We start from the raw sequence: 21,159 nt of genomic DNA, 5'->3' as shown, positions 1-21,159 counted from the left end.
TGGTATTATACATGTTTCAATACCATTCTCCCAAATCTCCCCACCCTCTCCCTCTCCCTCTCCCACAGAGTCCGTAAGACTGATCTATACATCAGTATCTCTTTTGCTGTGTCGTACACAGGGTTATTGTTACCATCTTTCTAAATTCCATATATATATGCGTTAGTATACTGTATTGGTGTTTTTCTTTCTGGCTTACTTCACTCTGTATAATAGGCTCCAGTTTCATCCACCTCATTAGAACTGATTCAAATGTATTCTTTTTAATGGCTGAGTAATACTCCATTGTGTATATCTTTCTTATCCATTCATCTGCTGATGGACATCTAGGTTGCTTCCATGTCCTGGCTATTATAAACAGTGCTGCGATGAACATTGGGGTACACGTGTCTCTTTCAATTCTGGTTTCCTCAGTGTGTATGCCCAGCAGTGGGATCGCTGGATCATAAGGCAGTTCTATTTCCAGTTTTTTAAGGAATCTCCACACTGTTCTCCATAGTGGCTGTACTCCAGTGGCGCAATCCGTTAGTGCGCGGTACTTATACAAACCCGTGTCTCTTAAGTCTCCTGCATTGTCAGGTGGGTTCCTTACCACTAGGAGAACAAACTAGTGATTGCCAGAGGAAAAGGAAGGAGTGGGTGGGAAGAAAGTGGATGTGGCTATGAAAAGGCACCATGAAGGACCCTTGCTGTGATAGAAATGCCTTTTATCTTTCTTCAAATCATTGTTAACAGCCTGTTTGTGGTATTTGCAAGATGTTACCACTACGTTAAACTAGGTAAAAGTTATAAGAGATATGCGCACATTGTTTCTTAAAACTGAATGTGAACATACAGCTATCTCAAAGTAAATGATTGAATTTAAAATATCTACTGAAAGATAGCCAGTGGGAATTTGGTGTATGACTCAGGGAACCCAAATCCATTGCTCTATGACAACCTAGATGGGTGGGATGGGGTGAGAGATGAGAAGGAGGTTCAAGAGGGAGAAGACATATGTATACCTATGGCTGATTCATGTTGATGCATGGCAGAAACCATCACATTATTGTAAATAATTATCTTCCAATTAAAAATAAAGTTTTAAAAATATATCTATTTAACATAAAATTAGAGCTTCCAAGCTTCTCAGACTTTACCAGCAAAGGCAGTACAGCTTGAAGTTCTTATAGTGGGATTCAGGATGTCTTTCATTATGATTTGGTAGCCTTCTGAATATAATATTTTTTCAAAAAGAATATACAGTGTAACTATATCTGTTGTTTAGTCTCTAAGTCATGTCAGACTCTCTGCGACTCCATGGACCATAGGCCACCAGGATTCTCTGTCCGTGGGGTTTCCCAGACAAGAATACTGGAATGGGTTGTCATTTGTGTCTCCAAATGTAACTATTAATGGCCTGGTAAATCAAGTACACATGTGATTGACGAAAATGTTGACATTATTATCTTTATCCTCTAATTATGGCATACAGTATGCTCTTATCATTATTATAATGATCAGTCACTTACCTACATTTTGTAACTACCTTGGCACATTTTCCACTGTCTGTGTTTTCTCATTCACTATTATGCTTTATATCTATTTATCTTTGGCAGAATTATATACAATTAAAAGACTTTTTCCCCCCTGGGAGCTACAGAATTATAAATAAGTAAGAAATTTATAACCAATGGAAGAGTTATATTTACTGGCAAGTTTGGTTACCAAGTATTATGCTGTCAGGTATTTTTTATAATCATATTGAAGCATAAAATACACATTCCAAAAATAAAATTTCAACATTATTGTTAACAAACAGTTTAGTCTTATCCCACCCCCAGAACTTTAAGAATAAAGGTACATATTCTTAGATATTTGACTTACATACATTAATTTACTATTAATGCAAACTGGCCATTAATTTGTTAAATATAAATTGCTAATATTAGGGTCATTTCTGATGCCATATATTATGGTTTTAAGGTTTATGTTAAAGCCTTAGGACATTTTCAACTGCCAAATGTTGCAGATTAAACATTACAGAGAATTTAATTATTTTTCCTTTTCTCTACCAGCAAGAGTTAAAGTATTTATAATTTCTACAATATGTCACTAAGGTATTCATGCATAGTTACCATAATTCTGGCAATATGTAAAACTCAATAGATTTTTATTCCATACCTGTGCATTCCAGTCCCCTTTCTAATTTTGCAGGAAAATGTGTTTCTTTAAAAATTCTCACTTCTATTAAAAACTGTTCACAAAAGCCCAATGGAAAAAAGTATTACTCACTATATTAAGCTTTCCATCCATTTCCCACGTATGTGCTGACCAAAAGGATCCACACAGAGCAGCATCATTGACAGCAATCTTATATTCACTACTCCCTTAGGCTGTCTCCACTCTACATGTTTATGGAAAGTTGGCACAGTCGATAAAGAATCCACCTACCAATGCAGGAGACACAAGAGATGTGGGTTTGATCCCCGAGTCAGGAAGAGCCCCTTGAGGAGGAAATGGCAGCCCACTCTAGTATTCTTTCCTGGAAAATTTCACAGACAGAAGAGCCTGGTAGATGGGGTCGAAAAGAGTCAGACATGATTGAGTGTACACATGCACACATACATTAAGAATGAAGCTTGAAAAAGTTAAATGAAGCAGTATAGCAGAGGCCGCTGAATCTATAAATGAGCATTATTTCCACATACATAAATAAATGTGCTATGAATTATAAAATAGGAACTGCAGAAGATAGAAATTAATTAGTGCAATATTTTCAAATTTGAACATGAATGTGCAGCATCGTTTCTTCTGAGCCAAAGAGATAATCTCACTAACTAGAAAGTTACTAGTCATTTGACTCCTATTAAGAAGGAAAATCTACTGAGGATTGCCTCCTACCATGTTTTAAACTGTTGACCATTGTTAATGAATGGACTTCTTCATGAGCCAAGAATATTGGCGCCCAGAAAATATGTTTACATAAACTGTCCCCACTATCACTTGGATATGATTAATGACATAAATGGCTTCATGTCTTTTAAGGTATTTGGGGTTATTTGGGGTGTTTATTGTTCAGGACCCTCACTCCCACTGCATGCATACACATATACACATTCCTTAAAAACAGTTACTTGTATTGTCTTAGGTTTCAAGAATTTCCATTAATTTACAATAAGAATGTCTCTTTTGGAACAACATTAGTAAGTGAAATGTATCATCTCACTATTAAAGTACTCGTGAGAACAAAGGCTGGCAGTTTCCCATTAAACACACACACACACACACACACACAAATGCAAGCTAGAATACTCTGAACAACATAATGGAAGTGCATTAAAAAAAAAAAAGTCAGAATCCACAAAGTAAAACAAAGGGAAAAAAAGCACAGTGGATATGCTATTATAGATTCATAATTATAATCAATAGACTATATAATGTATGTGTGTAGCTGATTACACTCAGCAACACATAACAAAGAAAAGGAACACTGTTTCCAAAGGAAGCTTGACTTGATCAACCGTGAATGTTGAAAGGCTGTGAGCCAAGCAAACTGAAACAATGAAGGAAGAATCAAGTGCAAGCTGATTGGATCAGCAGTGCCCAAGGTAGCTTCCCTGCTTTCAGTGGGGATTTGCTTCAGTAAAACCTCTTGTGTCACAGTGATGGCAACAAACAAGCCTTCTCCAAGGAGAAGTAGGGGAAGGCTGTAAGGAAAAACAGCAAGAGTGAAAACCAGACAAAAAGTTACCACCGTTGCCACTCTTACATTGCGGGGAAATCAATGGAAGGGGATGAATGGGAGAAAGCCGCCACGGCTCTCTCTGGTCCTCAATTGGACATAGCTAATCCCCGTGACCTTTGGGGGAGCTGAAGGCCTAAAATGACCCCAATCATCAAAAGCACCATTAGAATGAAGAGCACAAAACCGTGACTATGGTTAGAAAATGCGGACAATGAAGAGAGTATGGAGGAAATTTGTCCCTTTAGCAGCTGAGTGAATGCTGCCTCAGAGATTCCCATAATGGTTGCAGATGGACAGCAGTCACCACTGGCAGGACAGTTGGGAGAGGGTGGGTTGGGGAGGAGCTGGAATTTATCACGTGACCTCGGGCCCAACTTGCAAATGTTTCAGGCTTTCCCCTCCTCCTTCCAATTTACCAGCAGTTTCTATATGTCTTTCAGTTCAGTTCAGTCACTCAGTCATGTCCAATTCTTTGCAACCCCATGAATTACAGCACGCCAGGCCTCCCTGTCCATCATCAACTTCCAGAGTTCACTCAAACTCATGTCCATCAAGTCAGTGATGCCATCCAGCCATCTCATCCTCCGTCGTCCCCTTCTTCTCCTGCCCCCAATCCCTCCGGAGACAGCAAAAGAAGGGCAAGGGTTGAAACAGCAGTGGGCAAGGAGAAAAAAAGAAAGTTGCCCTAAGAGTGAGGAATTCGGTAGGGTAATTTCAATATCATGTTGTATTTTTTTCCTTAAGAAATAAAATTGAGTAAATTCCTCCTTGTCAGCATAAAGCAACCAGGCAATTAGGCAAACTAAAAATAAAGCCTGCAGTTCAAGAGGTCTGCCATTTGTATGAAATGCTATCCATGTGGAAGTACATCCTGAATGATTTAGCAGGGAATTCTGTGTGGTGGGCTTCACTGGTAGCTCAGATGGTAAAGAATCTGCCTGCAGTATGAGAGAACTAGGTTCGATCCCTGGGTCAGGAGGATCCCCTGGAGAAGGGAATGGCAACCCACTCCAGTATTCTTGCCTGGAGAATTCCATGGACAGAAAAGCCTGGAAGGCTCTGTTGGGTGGCAAAGAGTCGGACACGGCTGAGTGACTTTCACTTTATTCATCTTTTATCCTATATAAATTCAAACTTGGAACATTAAAACAGAAATAGAATGTGCTTTTTTCATTTCAAGAAGCGAGTATGTAGGGGTTTTTTTCCCCATTAAGAACATTAAATGATCCTTTTAACATGGATTTTAAATTTAAGTGTTAGTCGCTCAGTCGTGTCCCACACTTCGTGACCCCATGGACTGTAGACCACCAAGTTCTCAGTCCATGGGATTCTCCAGGCAAGAATACTGGAGTGGGTTGCCATTTCCTTCTCCAGGGGATCTTCCCAACCCAGGGATCGAACCCAGGTCTCCTGCACTGCAGGCAAACTCTTTACCAACTGAGCTACAAGGGAAGCTGATTTTAAACTTAGGTGAATTATAATAATAGCTAACATTTGCTGACTTCTTATTAGGTGTTTGGGATAGTAAGATCTTTACAAATACTTGCTTATTCAGTCCTCATAACACTTCTATGAATCAATACTATTATTTCACAATTTATAGATCAAGAGACTGAGGCCAAAAAATGAAAAGATAAAATGACTTGTCCAAGGTCACAAAGTTAACTGGTGCCTCCTAAATATCACACTGTATCAAATATCTAAAGAAACAATCATACGTACTTATAGTTATTCCAAAATACTAAGCAAATCATTTGATATTTTGACTGAATTTAACAAACCATGTGGATCTTACTTGAATATCATTTAACATGTAACTAGCAGCAGTGATTGGAAACATTGTGTTATTCATACACTTAAAGGAAATGGTAGTAAATCTGCCCATTCTATGGTGAGAAAAGAGTATTTGCTAAAAAGAGAAAGATGTCTGTGTTTTTATTCAGAACCTCAAATGTGATCACCATACCTCAAAACTAGATTTATCCCGCTATAAAAAAAGGAGTAATCTATTTCTTCTTGGTCCCCAACATCATTTTAATGCTACAGAAGGAGTATTCCATTAATGCAGGTATTACTATTGTGCCCCTTCTGCCCTTAACATGCGAGACGTGTCTGTTCATACAGCTGGCACAGCTGGGGCCACCACCTGTTAACTAACTTCAAGCACCATTTAATTAGCCCGTGTTGAAGTTACCCTGTGCTTTGACTGGAAAGGAGTGGAACAGTAGCAGATGCTAAGCACAATAAAAGAAAAGCCCTTGAATACCAGGGCAAAGTGGGTGGAGAGAATAACAAAAAAGTCAACAGACAGAGAGAGACAGAAATATTAGTAAAATCGACCGGAAATTAACTCTCACAGATAAAGTTCAAGGGAGCAAGTCTCTGCAGATTAAATTCCATCCCACCAAGGTATCTGTCACATTGGAGGTAACTGAGGATTTTATTTGAGCATTTTGAATATATGCAGAATTCAATTGGACAACTGGCTTAGTTTCAGTTATATAAAGGGATAGTCATTACTTATTGTTTCCATGAAAACCTCCTTGACTTTCAGACAAAAAAATCCAGGCATCAAAGAAAAAGAAATATTGTCAAGATAAAGCATACTTTTCCCTAATATTTTAAGAGCTCTAATTTGTCAGTGTTCCCACCAGAAGAGATCTGGAAACAAATGGTTTTAAAATTATGAGCATTTCTCCATCAGTAGAATGATTTCCATGCAGAAGGCACTTTATCTTGCTTTGTCAAATTAAGTTGAATTTAAATGAGTTAAAAACATCTTCTGGTGATATTTGTATTCTTCGGAGTTGCAAGCTTATCCATTAATGTTTTTGTCTTCCTAACTTTCAGTAGTATATTTTATGATAATAGGATTTTACTGATAGACATAGATGTATAAAGAGATATCTCTCTCTCTCTCTTTTTTTTTTTTTTTTGCTGTTTTTGCTTTAATATAGGTTAATCTCTAGTACTTGATCAGATTTTGCCAGCTCGGGATATATCCCAAATTAGCTCAAACAAAATTATATTTGAGAATTTTCATGTAGCTATTTTTCCATTGTTTTTCCAGAACTGTAATATTTTTACAAATTCAGAAACAATGTGACATTGGCAAACCAAATATTAATTCAAAATTTGCATATTACTTCAGTTTCAAAAATAGCCTCTCTGAAGAATGCATTACATTTGCTCATCAGGATATATCTGTACTTTTATCTATATGTCTATATCTTAAATTACTCAAATCAGAGAGTGCTCATAGAAGCAGAAGTAGAGTTCACCTACCTAGCAATATTTAATAGCTTTCTTTAAATTACAACTTATTTTGACTTTGAGAATTATCATTATTTATTATAGTTTCCTTTATATATGGTTTGTCATAGATGGATATTTGTAAATCACCCCTTTTTAATATGCAAGAAGGTCAACTTTCACCAGTAAAACACTCATATGACTTAAGTTTAACAATTTTCTATTTCCTAGAATTTATATCTGCATGGAAAGTGGGAAAGGTAGAAGGCTATTATTCTATCAGCAATAGTAATTTACCATAATGCCATTCTGAATTAGAGTTATAGTAAATTTAACTATGTGAACATATAAGAGAATCCTAAATAAGGAAATAATTGATATTCATTCAATGAGAAAAGTTACCTCTGTCTTAAACTCTTGACTCTAGCAAAACTGAGTCAGTTTTTCATCCAATCATTCAGCAAAAATGTATTGATTATCTACTCTGCTCTAAGTACTGTGCTAGGGCCAGGCATACTAAGTCATGACCCTGCTTTAAGTGCTCTTAAGCTTATACCAAAACATAAATCTTTGTCCCTGAAGAGTAACAAAAAAAGCTGTTGTCAAAAAAAAGGACTCTGAATTTACCTTGTTTTTTTTTTTGTTTTTTTTTTTTGTCAGTAGTTCAATCTCCAAATTTACATTTAAAAATATGTGGGCAAAACTTTATTTTAATGATAAATCCTATTTTCATAATATTTTACTGTGTATTTCTAGCTTAAACACAACCAGTTTCCTTGTGTATTCTGTATGGTCTATGAAAGAATACAGAGAAGAAACCCTGTGAGATGCTTAATGGGGCTCAGAAATAGATTTGTGAAATTACCCAATCTTGTTGTTCAGCAACTGGAAAAGAATCACTAACCTGGTGTTCCATTGCCTATATACTATCGAATTCCATCCAGTCCTGAGAATTAGATTAATGAGTAAAGACAGTATAGTAAAATAGAGTACCATGAAAATATGTGGATGCTTTGGAGTCAGAAATTTGAAATCAAATTCCAAATTCACTGCTTACTAATTGCATGACAGAGACCAAAGGAATTTGCTGAGCATTAGTTTCACCATCTTTAAAATGGGAATATCATAATGTGAACTATGATATAATGATGACTATGATCTTGATAGAGCTGTAAAAATGACATGAGAAAATATACGTATACATAAAGTGGTTTACTTAATATTAAGTAAACTAAAGCATTCAGTTCAGTTCAGTTGCTTAGTCATGTCCGACTCTTTGCGAGCCCATGAACCGCAGCATGCCAGGCCTCCTTGTCCATCACCAACTCCCAGAGTCTACCCAAACCCATGTCCATTAAATCAGTGATGCAGTCCAACCATCTCATCCTCTGTCATCCCCTTCTCCTCCTGCCTTCAGTCTTTCCCAGCATCAGGGAAAGTTGACTCTTTTCCAGTGAGTCAACTCTTTGCATCAGGCGGCCAAAGTATTGGAGTTTCAGCTTCAACATCAGTCCTTCCAATGAACACCCAGGACTGATCTCCTTTAGGATGGACTGGTTGGATCTCCTTGCAGTCCAAGGGACTCTCAAGAGTCTTCTCCAACACCACAGTTCAAAAGCATCAATTCTTCAGCACTCAACTTTCTTTATAGTCCAACTGTCACATCCATACATGACAACTGGAAAAACCATAGCCTTGATTAGATGGGCCTTTGTTGACAAAGTGATATCTCTATTTTTTGATATGCTGTCTAGGTTGGTCATAACTTTCCTTCCAAAGAGTAAGTGTCTTTTAATTTCATGGCTGCAGGCACCATCTAGAGTGATTTTGGAGCCCAGAAAAATAAAGTCAGCCACTGTTTGAATATTATTTGTGATTATAATCAGAACAATTTTTACTTCTGTTTTCTCACATACTATGCATTCTAATCAACTAAACTAGAAAATGAGAAAAAGAACTAATATTTAATTTGAAATCATTGTATAAAATCTTTTTCATTTAATGACCCAGACCCAGAATCTTAGGTCACAGTTACAATAACCTAGTTTATCATGGAGATTATTTTAGTCAAATACCAAACTGCTTGAATGTTTTTTCTTTCTCTCAGTGGTAATGGATGATAAAATCTTCCAGTTTAGGAAGAACCATCTGGGCTTTCCTGGTAGCTCAACTGGTAAAGAGTCCATCTGCAATACTAGAGAACCTGGTTTGATTCCTGTGCCAGGAAGTTCCCTTGGAGAAGGAAGAGGCTACCCACTCAAGTGTTCTTCTGCTTCCCTGATTGCCCAGAGAGTTAAGAATCCGCCTGCAGTATGGGTTCAATATCTGGGTTTAATCCTCGGATTTAGATGATCCCCTGGAGGAGGACATGGCAACCCATTGCAGTATTCTTGCCTGGACATGAGGAGCCTGGTGGGCTGCAGTCTATGGGGTCACAGTTGCTTAATGCAACAAAGCACTAAGCACACCAATTCACTAAAAACTTTATTTGAATACATATTTTACATCAATTTTATCATTTAAATTCATTTTATCTCAACATATTTTCTAACAATCATTAAATCATTGTCCACATGGATCATTATATTCCTGATTCTTGTATCTTTGAAAGAATATAACACAGCAACATTGACTTTTCTTCTAATAGCAAAATTGAAAGCAGCTATAAGACGTTGTTTTCTCTTTGTTACTATATTGCTGCTTAAAACGTTAGGTTTCATTCAACATTTTGTAGCATAATTTTGGAACCTGACACATAGTATAGTTAATATTCTATAATGTATGCTGCTGCTGCTGCTAAGTCGCTTCAGTTGTGTCCAACTCTGTGCGACCCCAGAGATGGCAGCCCACCAGGCTACCCTGTCCCTGGAATTCTCCAGGCAAGAACACTGGAGTGGGTTGCCATTTCCTTCTTCAAGGCATGAAAGCGAAAAGTGAAAGTGAAGTCACTCAGTCGTGTCCGACTCTTTGTCACCCCATGGACTGCAGCCCACCAGGCTCCTCCGTCCATGGGATTTTCCAGGCAAGAGTACTGGAGTGGGTTGCCATTGTCTTCTCCCTCTATAATGTATAGACTTCTGGAAAAGTCAGTATTCACTGCAAATGATTTTTTTTTAATTGCTTCATTCTCTAAATTTTTAAAGTAGAGTATACCTGTGGCGGATTCATTTTGATATTTGGCAAAACTAATACAATTATGTAAAGTTTAAAAATAAAATAAAATTAAAAAAAAAAAAAAGCATCTACTTTTTTTTTTCTTTCCACCTCTATAAATGTAACTCTTATTTCTTCTCTTATCCCCAGTACAAAACAATGGAGAACATGATAATGTACTTTCTATAATTATTTTAACCATATTTGACTAAAGCAGAAGTTTGAGTTTAATTTTAATTTGATCTTATAGAATTGTGACACAAATTTAAAGCTTCACAGACATAGTTTTTGTACTTAATTTTGTAATTCATTGCCTGGGTTTCTAATTAAATGTTCTCAGTACTTCATTTAAAGTACCCATTCCCTGCATTCCTCTTGATTAGTAGGAAAGAATCAATGAGAATTGATCCAATTTGTAGAACACAATTCTCATATTGATAGTAGTTTATATTCATTTGCTTTTCCCTAATCTTTTATTAATGGTCATCTTCAAAATGTCAATTAATGCCAAAGACCTCACAGTGATAATGCAAATCTATAAAGAAACTGGCTTGACACTTTACAGCAGGGCCAAAGGAAGAAGTTTTAGCATATATTTTCATAACTGGGTATGACAGAAATGAAGGGCAAAGAAGAAAACGCTAATGTTCCAAGCTATGAATTTCACACTCAATTAAAAAAATAAAAATAAATAAATGAAACAGTTTAAACAACAGAGGCCTCTACATTTTCACAAAGTAACACTGACTGCCATAATATAATGAACAGTTTAAAGAAATATGGGTTGAATGGTAGTACAAACATACAAATATAAGTCTTTGTACTACAAAAATATTAGCTATTTTACTCATATCACTAGGAAAGAGAAACTTCATTGCATGATTTTCTGCTGCATATTATAGAGAAAAGTTTGGACCACTCAGTCTTCCTCTGTGATCCTTTAAACTTTTGGGAATGTTTTTCATAATAGATTGAGTAATTGCTAATATTATGCCATATTTGCTTTAGTACTTTTAATATTCTTTTCTGAACCACCTGAAAGTAACTTAAAGGTAATTCATCCTTTACTTATCCAACATGTGTATCCTAGGAGTACATTTTGTTTTCTGTAGATTTTAAATTGGATCTTAAGTGTTGATTGAATTCAGGGCAAGCATTCTTAGCCCAGATACTTCCTAGGTGTTACTGTATGTTTTATCATATAATTGTCTTCCCACTTTTAGCTACCAGCTATTGGTGATATGAAATTTGCTTACTGAGTACAAGTGGTGACTGCCAGGTCAGTCTATCCATTATAAAAGTGAATTTTTTCTTATGCAGTTAGCAAGTAATCTGGGGTAATACATTTTCCCTGTATATGGTGTTCCCTACCACTTTTTACCAAATGGATTTAGTATCTTTTGATGATGCTTGTCTGAACGAATCATTTTGTTAGAGGTTGCTATATAATGATTTTTTTCTAATTCAAAGTTTCCATTATTGTTTGGAATAGCTGTTGGGGAAATTTCAGTAAAGGAATTATTACATAAAGTAACAAATTTCAATTTTACCCTTAATGTACCATTAAATAAAGTTGTATCACCTTTAATACATTATTATATTTAAGGAGAAAGTTTTCTGAAAGACACAGAAAAATTTAGGTCTTCATTCCCATTTATTATTGTTGTTGCTTTTATCAAATTTGTATAAGACTGTTACAAGAAGACCCATTCATATATTATATAGCTTATACAAGTATATGTGTGTATTATATGATTATGTACGTGGACACGCACCCCACTCCAGTACTCTTGCCTGGAGAATCCCATGGATGGAGGATCTGGTAGGCTGCAGTCCATGAGGTCACTAAGAGTCGGACATGACTGAGCGACTTCACTTTGACTTTTCCCTTTCATGCATTGGAGAAGGAAATGGCAACCCACTCCAGTGTTCTTGCCTGGAGAATCCCAGGGACAGGGGAGCCTGGTGGGCAGCCGTCTCTGGGGTCGCACAGAGTCGAACACGACTGAAGCGACTCAGCAGCAGCAGCAGCATATGTGGACACATATAACCATATGCATTTTATATATGTGCATATATATTTTGTTTATATATTGTAGGTTTAGGTTTGGCATACAACCCACTCAAAAAAAAATAGAAATAAAACTGTATAGCAAAATCTACTAGAAAAAATAACCCCATAAGCCAGAGTATAGTTTTAACCACAGATATTAACCTTTCACTGAATTGCAAAATATTAAAAATATAACACAGTGATAACTCTCTTAACATAGACAGGGAACGTAGGAAATAAGTAGGTCAAAGGAAAGGATGATAAGCTCAATATTTCTTGGGAGAAAGTGTGAGGCTTCTTGGAAATAAGCAGTGGAGATTAGATTTGGTGATTGGTAGAGAATCTAAGAACTGAAAAAAGTTTCATCATTTCTAAAACAATGGCTGAATCCATGAGCCTGAATGAAGAAAGCTGCAGAGAGCATGTTGAACAAGAAATGGATGAGGTCTGGAGTCCTGTGAAAGACAAGCGTTTAAAGAGCATTGGGGGAGAAATGGAATTTCATAGATGAATCATTAGGTCTGTATGACCTCACTGATTAGAATTAAAGTTTAGATCTAGAAAACAGCTTTTTGAAAAAAGAGCCCTAACATAAAAGAGGACTTAACTATAAAATTGGAATGGGTTACTTTGAAAAGCAGTGAAGATCATGTGGCCACTAAATTTAGATGAATTTGCAAATCCAATGAAAGGTTGTTGTGGGGTCCATCTAACATATTTCTAACCCTGAGTGTCTATACTTTTATGACTCAAGAATTCTTTTTCTATTGAAAGAGATGTTTTATATGCTTTTGAAAGTACTAGGGATATAGAGAGTACAGCAGCATCTAATTTATATTGAGTTTTTTTTTTTTTTTCTGAGTATGATGAAAGTGAAAGTCGCTCAGTCCTGTCTGACTCTTTGCAACCCATGGACTGTAGTCCATGGAATCCTCCAGACCAGAATACTGGAGTGGGTAGCCTTTCCCTTCTCCAGTGGATCTTCCCAACCCGGGGATCGAACCCATGTCTCCCGCATTTCAGGTGGATTCTTTACCAGCTGAGCCACAAGGGAAGCCCAAGAATACTGGAGTGGGTAGCTTATCCCTTCACCAGCGGATCTTTCCGACCCAGGAATTGAACAGGGGTCTCCTGCATTTCAAACAGATTCTTTACCAACTGAGCTATCAGGGAAGCCCTGAGTATGATACTGGTACAGAAATTATAGGTTTTGTATTTTCAAATTGTTTCAGACTGAAAGCCTATCACTTGAGTGAGATTCACATTCTTGGTTATCACCTTTCATTAATTCATGAATTATATTAAAGGAAAAAGAAAATAACTTTTCAAGTGTGTTCAGTGTGGCAGGTCCACTGTCAGACTTCAGGTTACCCATGTGAAACAGATTACCTGATCTTCAGGGAATTCACCGTCTAGTGGGGTAACAGATGCACGGAAGCCAGCACCCTAGTGCCAGTGCATTTTTCAGTGCCCTGATGGCTTTTATCAACTGCAGCCACACCTACTTCAATTCAGGCCTGGATGGCTCTAAATAAGCACTAAATAATCTCTTGCCTCATTTATGTTCTATTCTACAGCTCACATAAATCAATACCAGTTAACAACAACTTTAAATATCTTTTGGACTCTCTCCTATGGCTCACATGCTGTTGGTCGAATGGTTGTTTGCTGTCATGATTACCTTTTGACAGAAAGGAAGACAACAAAAGAGTGACATCTTTTGTTTCCTAGACCTAAAGGTCTGGCATAAAAAGTTAAAGTGTGAGTCACTCAGTCATGTCTGACTCTGTGCAGCCCTGTGGACTGGAGCCCACCAGGCTCCTCTGTCCATGGAATTGTCCAGGCAAGAATACTGGAGTGGGTTGCCATTCCCTTCTCCAGGGGATCTTCTGGATCAAGGGATCAAACCTGGGTCTCCTGTGTTCCAGGCATATTCTTTACCATGTAAACCACTAGGGAGGCATATTAGTGATTAAAGACAATCCTAGGCAGACAGAATATACTGCACAAGTAAGGTAAGATTCACTGATGCAAAGTCTGTTATTTCCTGAACCTAGGAAGGGGCCAGAATGTTGATGAGTAGAAACAGGAAAGCAAATTCAGAAACCACTTAGGATAAGTTACACATAGGTGAAAAATCTACTTTTAGCAGACTTAGGTATCTTGTTTCAAATGATAGTGAACTTCCTTTCCTTGTCTCTGCTGTTTTTGTAATAATGTCCTCATTCTCATCAGAGAAGCTTTAATAAAAAAGCGTTCGCAGGCCTTATCCCCAAAGTCTTATAATACCATTACAGACAAATTGACTTAGATTTGGATAGATTTTTACTGTATTTTCAACAGAGTGGTGAGATATATGTGCTTTCACATTAAATAAACTATCTCATCATAAATTGAAAGTAGTATTTCCTTTGAAAGAGGGCATCTGCTACTATAAATAAGTAGTCTAAAATTAAAGTTGACCCTAAACACACTGTATCTTTTAAAACTCGATTGTAAACAGGGGTGGTCCCTTAAAAGCCTTTTAATACATTTGAGCAAGCACCTTCCGTTTATCTTCCTACATGAACCTCTTTTATTTGGTTAGTCTATCTGAGCAAGGTTACTTAGTTTGAGACAGAACATCGTCCTAACACTGCTTCAAAATACACAAAAATGCCTGGTTCCCATTCCGTCTTACTGCTGTGACTTACATCTCTGACCAAAATAATCTGTGCATATAAATAAGTTAACAGACTGGAGGGGTAGCTGGTGGACTGGTTCCCTGCCCTACCACTCCCAGAGTTGGTTTTAAGGACAAACATGACAAGAGCCATGGCTGGGAAGGCAAGGATGAATAGAGTGATAATGAGCCCTCTTTTTTTCCCCTTTAGTCTGCAGAGATCTGAACCTTTTTTTTCCCTTCATTTTAACCTCACCAGGGTAATTAGATGACACATGGACTGGGGAGGAGGGAAGACAGGGACAGGGTCGTTAAACATGCTACATGCAAAAAGCCACAAGGCAGACTCATGTGGGACTTTTTATCCTCTTTTAAAATGTTCTACAGCCTCCTTGAATAGCGATGTCTAAGACAAAATGTGTCAGCCTAGCTAAAAAAAAAAAAAAAACTAGCAGGGACACAAAATTAATGACTCCTGTGCTGTTTCTAAAGGGGCATTACCTGCGTGTCCTGGCTGCCTCATTCATAAGTGACAGACTTTCCTTCCTCGAGTAAACAGCTGTGCTTCTTCACTGCTCAGACTAAGAAACCCTCTGTAGCTGCTGTTTAAGGTGGTTAAAAAGCCTACAGAACCACACAACTTGAATGACCTAGGACTCTCTGGTATTTGATCTAGGAGGTAGGCACTTGGGTTTTATTGTGTCTGTCTGCTTATCAACAACAGAGCTTAGAGACTCTGCCCATATTTATCTAACACACAGAGATAAGACACACACAGTGACTGAGCACCAGTGAAATTAGTGGTGTCACTGGGTGTGTATATCTATTTATACAGCAGCTCAGTTTTTGAATATTGGGACTTGAATGCCATCATGCTTAGCCTAAAATTCAACATAGGAAAATTGATGTGCAGTTTGAAAAACATACAAAACCATTTCTTTTATTCAAGAAAAGTGAGAATGAATGAATGAAAGTACCTGTCTGGGTGATTGTAATCTAGAATCAAAAGCAATTTGGAATGTTTTCAAATATTCAAACCCCAATGTGCAAAGTTAAGTCTCCTTTTACACATGCATTCATATTAGTGAATTTCTCTCAGTCCTTTAAGATGACAAATTGCTGCCTTTTGAGAGATGGGATGTTGCAGTGCTTTCTTTACTGCTGCTCAGAAAAGTATGACGTTTTTATCATCTGCCCTCTTCTTTGACAAGACCCTCTTTCTCCCCACACCCTCCCCTCCTCCACCACCCATATGAGGTACAGTCCCTGGAGTCTGTAATTGGCAGGAGATGAAGCGATGATGGGGAGTGATCACAGTCAATAGCTTTGATTAACAATAAGGTAGAAAATTAGCAATGCTAGCATTCAGTCACCCTGCCCTCTCCCTCCTCCATATGCTCTCTCAGTCCGCGCTGGCGGCCTCACAGAGGGCAGTCAGAGCCCTTTCGCCAGCTTTGAAGTGCAGCAAAGGTGCAGGCAGAGCAGAGAATTAGGGAAATTAAGGAGCAGAAGTAGCAAGTGTAAGCCATGATGCTGAGACCTTCGCAGGGCTTCACGTGCCGCAGGAGGGGCGAGGAGGAAGTGTGCTGTGTGTTGTCCCTGTGTGTTTTTCTGTCACATGTGGATTTACTTGTGTCTGGACATGCTGTGATCGAAATGGCAACTACTGTTACTACTGTGACCCCATCAGCAGCTCTGGTGTTGTTTTCGACAGACCCTGAAGACGTAGAGAGGGGAAAAGACAACGGGACGCCCATCCCCACCTCTGATAACGATGACAATTCGCTGGGCTATACAGGTAGAGTGTTTCTTTCCCAGATACTAACCTTCCATTTCTCCTGAAATGCATCCACCTCCATCAGTCATCAACCACCTGTGTAAAATTATCTTTCTAACCATCCCTACTTCCTGCTAACAACCCCAACAACTTCTTCTCCTCATTTTCCAGATTTTATTCATTCTTCAGCTGGGAGACCATATTGTTAGAGTAAACACTCTGGGGAAGAGAAATGTAACATGAAAACTGCTTGCATTTCTGTTGTCTATTACTTTTAATATAAAAGGATGTTTATCAGCCTGCAATATTGGTGTCGCTAATATGTTTAGAAGCATCATACATTCTTAGAGTTTTAATATCTAACTAAATTGCTATCAAAAGAGATAAAAGACTACTTTCAAGTAATTGAGGATCAAAATTATCCGTACTTTTGTTTTTTGTTGATATGCCTGTAGTCTTACCAACAACAGAAAGCAAACTCTTAACAAGGGTGTTATGAATCAGAATTACCAACTTAGATCTCAGGATTGTGTTTGCATGACTTCTTCTTACCTGATCTACACACCAGTTCTTAAATAGATGCATGCGTATGTCAGCATAAAAGTAACAATTTAACTGATTGAATCTATTAGAAATAATTCATATTACAAATGTGTAAGAATTATTATGCTGGAAATAATGAAAATGTTTCAGGCAGAATTTGTAAGCATAGTTATAAACATAGCTGCATAAGTTATGCATCTGAGACAATTTGACTAAATCTTTAGATAAAAGCAAAGATTGAAATACAACACTCTTAACCCATTGGATCAGAAAATGAAGTGACAGTGGTCATGTTGTAATAGCAGCTGTTTATTATGTTCTTTTCATAAGTTCTTGTTAGCACAGTTTCATAGATTTTGCCAGCTTGTGGGCTGTAACTAGGGGTGTGTGGGGGGGAGAGTGGGTATGTGGTAAAGTAGCTGGGGTTAGAGATAATGGAGATGTGTATAATTATAATCTTACAGATGGTTGTGTTCAAAAGAGAATAAACCAACAGATACATTTCACCTTGGTATAAAATAATAAACTGGTACTTTGGAAGCATCTTCACTATGTTCATAGTAATAATTATCTCCAATACTATCCCTCATCTACAAAATTCAGGGTTTGAAACATGCAAAACAACTATGAAAATTAATAGCACTTTTGTAAGCAGCTTTAATACTTTTAGTCATAGATAACTCATTCTCATTTCTCCCCTATCTTCCAACATAATAACTGAGATTAAACTACCACCCAATCAAAGCCCATTGGTGGTGAGATGGTGAGGGAATTTGTATGATACTTTTTCAGAAACTTAGAATAAGAGCTGTAAATGTCATTTCTTAATAGCATAAATACTGAGAAAGTTCATATTTATGAAAGGAGGAATCCAGCATAGTGTTCTTTCTCAGGGGTATCCTCATTTGCCAGTGCATCTTAGTTCAATTCCCTGTGCTCACAGTCTAAACAAGTGCATTGTTTAGATATACTAATAGGGTCTGTGCTTTGTCTTTTATGGATTTTCTGAAAATTATATATAACCAATGCATAAATCATGTTGGAGTATTGAATTAAGAGAACCTAAATAAAAATGCATTTAAGACTAAATGTAGCATTTGGGGAATTTTTCATTCTTATTTATTTTTCTTTGTTGGGTTATTCAGTAATCAGATTTCTGCTATGAAACATATCATTAGATTAGTTAATAGGAGGAGGTAGATAACTTAAAATATCATCTTTAGATTCTGCATGGGAACTAATTAAAGCAGCACCATTTAATGTGAAGTGCCTGGAAAAACAATCTCCTGAATGATCTTGTTCCTGAGACTGTAACAGTTTGTACTACTCTTACACCAAAGCAAGTTTGTTTCATATATTTTACTTCAGTGGAGCTAAGTATTCAGGAACTTCTTTTCTACTATATTAATTAGACATGCTGTTTGTGTCTCTTTTATTTGCATACTGACCTTTTCTTTGCTCATTAAAACCTCCATTGGAAGTGATAAAAATTCAATAGGAAAAAAATGTGGTTTGTCTGCTTGATTACAATTATAAAGATTTCCGTTACCTCTGAAGTTAACATAATCACACAAAGTGTTAAATGAAACTATCTACAGATTTCTTTTCATATGTGTGTCAGTTTGTGTTGTTTGTGTGTCTGTGTGTGTGAATTCCTTTTACTATGACTGTGTATAACTGAATTGTTAGAACCTTTTCTTATATAAGAGGTAATTCAGTTCAGAGGAAAGTAAGATGACCTATCTGTTCAGGAACATTTTTACATATTTAACATAAATTGACTGTAGTTTAGTACATCTAGAGTTTAGTAACTCTGGATATGACAGAAAGAGCATTGTCAGAAATAACATATAAATATTAAACAACACAGAGAATATGAAACAGTTGTCAAATCACTGACATGAGTTAGTTGCAAGATAAACTTCTAAAAATGTTAACAAGTAAATGTATCAGGTATTGTTTGAGGTGTCTATATTTTTGGTACAGTTTCTCAAAATGACTGTGCAAGTTGTATCTACTGGTAGACTAGATATTTATTTTTCAGTACATGTTGCTTCATTTTGTTGAGCTGACACGTAGGACTTTCCTTCCTTCTCCTAACATTCATAAGTTTAAAGAAGAAAAGTTTCTCGGAAGGAGTCATGCAATTCTGGAAAATATATTTACAGCAACATGAAACAGTCCCAAAGAAGAAAATTACCAATTTACTAATATTCACATCCACACACCCCCAATTCTTTCTTTTTCTACCACTATAAAGAATACAATTTCCACTACAGCTAATTTGTCACTTCAACATCTGCTCTGTTGCTCAAATCACTGGGGACCATCACTATCAAACTGACCCATCAAACCAGAACCTAAGTACTCATATCATACACATGAAATTTTTATCAATGATGTAGTTCACAAATGATAATCTTTTATTAATAGTACTTATTAAACCATATACTGTACTTATCTAAATTACATAATGGATTTAATTAGAGGCCCAGGAAAATATAGTAATATGGAGTTTAAGGAAGAAATAAAATTGACCCTTTTTCTCCTTGCCATCTTCAGATACAATACTATAAAGTTATATAAGGTTTGAAAGTATTTTAGTCTTTCTTCTACTAATCAACGAATACAGAATAGTTTCTAAGGTAGGTTGACAGTATGTTATTAGAGTGAACTTCTGCATTTTTTAAAGAGAAGTAGCCCATTTCCTGTTTAACTAATTGTGTCATAAATATTGGGGATTATTTTACAGTCAAAGTATATAGAGTTTGTTGCAAGAACAAGTGAGGTGGGATTTCAAATCAGCACTTTGTGGGGTCAGACAGACATCCCAAAGAAGTTGAATATGTAATGATCAATTATTTTGTTAAAGGAGCTTCTACAAAGAGTACATTGTCCATTGACTTCTAGAAATCATATGGTGTTTTACAAATATGAAAAAACCTAAGTAACACATCCAAGAGTATTTAAATGTCTGAAATATATACAGAAATCACATACAGCTTTAGTCAATGATACAAGCATGAAATTTATCAATATATAAAATATATATTTTTTAAATATATATAAAATATATAAAAAATTAGGGAATAAGTGAGAGCTAATGACATCCTAGTAGCATGTTTAATATTTCCAGAAAGTTGTGATTATTAATTAGAAAACAAATGAACTTTATATGTTTCTTAAGTATCAGAAAAAGCCTGTAAATTTGATGAGTAATATCTAAAATATATCCTTTTTCCCATTTCTACATACTAAGGATAAGATAATATCCCCCATCAACCTAGGTCTGTTTTGAGGATTAGTTTCCTATGTTTACAGTAGCATATTGGGAGAAAAGCTAAATGTAAATTTGAAAATCTTAAAATTGACCAGTTATCAGAATTATGTTCAGTGCCAATTTAAGTAAAAATCTAGCCATGGAATGTCAGAATTGCAGAGTAATTTCAAATGGGGATAATGGAGTCTTCTATGAATCAACACTACCTCCAAATAAAGTTTGGTTATAATTGTTTGGTGAGAAACAAAATATATGTTCTATTAAAAAAAAAATCTTGGAGTGGGTAGCCATTCCTTCTCCAGGGGATCTTCCTGACCCAGAGATCGAACCCATGTCTCCTACATTGCAGGCAGATTCTTTCCCATCTGAGCCATGAGGGAAGCCCCAGCATGTTTTCTCATATGCACACAAACAACATCCCCCAAACCATGTTTGCCTCATATTTTGGGATCTCAACAGGTAACTGTTCATTTATGGTGGCATTGATTCTTCTGTCATTCTGCATTCTTAATGCTATAGCTTCCTGACTAAAACCAAACAGAAGCTTCATTGTAGTGTGTGCACCTTTTAAAAACTTATGTATTGATACTGATAAGTAGCATTTATTATCACTTAATGGGTGCAATGAAGTTTTCTAAGCACTTTGACTTAACTCAATTAATTCTCATAACAACCCTCTCAGAAAGATGTTGTTATTAATAGTGATAGTACC

At 36.6% G+C, this 21,159-nt stretch overlaps 1 protein-coding gene across 5 annotated transcripts in view; it reads left to right on the top strand.

Annotated features, from left to right (window-relative positions):
- The window catches only part of ROBO1 (roundabout guidance receptor 1), a 1,292,670-nt gene that overhangs the window by 687,442 nt on the left and 584,069 nt on the right, over positions 1 to 21,159 (top strand). For 4 of the 5 annotated variants that reach the window (XM_070790446.1, XM_070790260.1, XM_070790403.1 and 1 more), the window contains exon 3: positions 16,562 to 16,645. The exons of the other annotated variant lie outside the window; for it this stretch is intronic. In XM_070790446.1, the coding sequence (XP_070646547.1) occupies positions 16,562 to 16,645 (84 nt within the window). The remainder of the gene's footprint in view (positions 1 to 16,561; positions 16,646 to 21,159) is intronic. 5 annotated transcript variants of the gene reach the window in all.

This window comes from Bos indicus, chromosome 1, assembly GCF_029378745.1.
Source record: "Bos indicus isolate NIAB-ARS_2022 breed Sahiwal x Tharparkar chromosome 1, NIAB-ARS_B.indTharparkar_mat_pri_1.0, whole genome shotgun sequence".
In the NCBI taxonomy this organism is placed as follows: Eukaryota; Metazoa; Chordata; class Mammalia; order Artiodactyla; family Bovidae; genus Bos; species Bos indicus.
The sequence above is the reverse complement of the archived record's forward strand: the minus strand, read 5'-3'. Positions and strand labels throughout refer to the sequence as shown.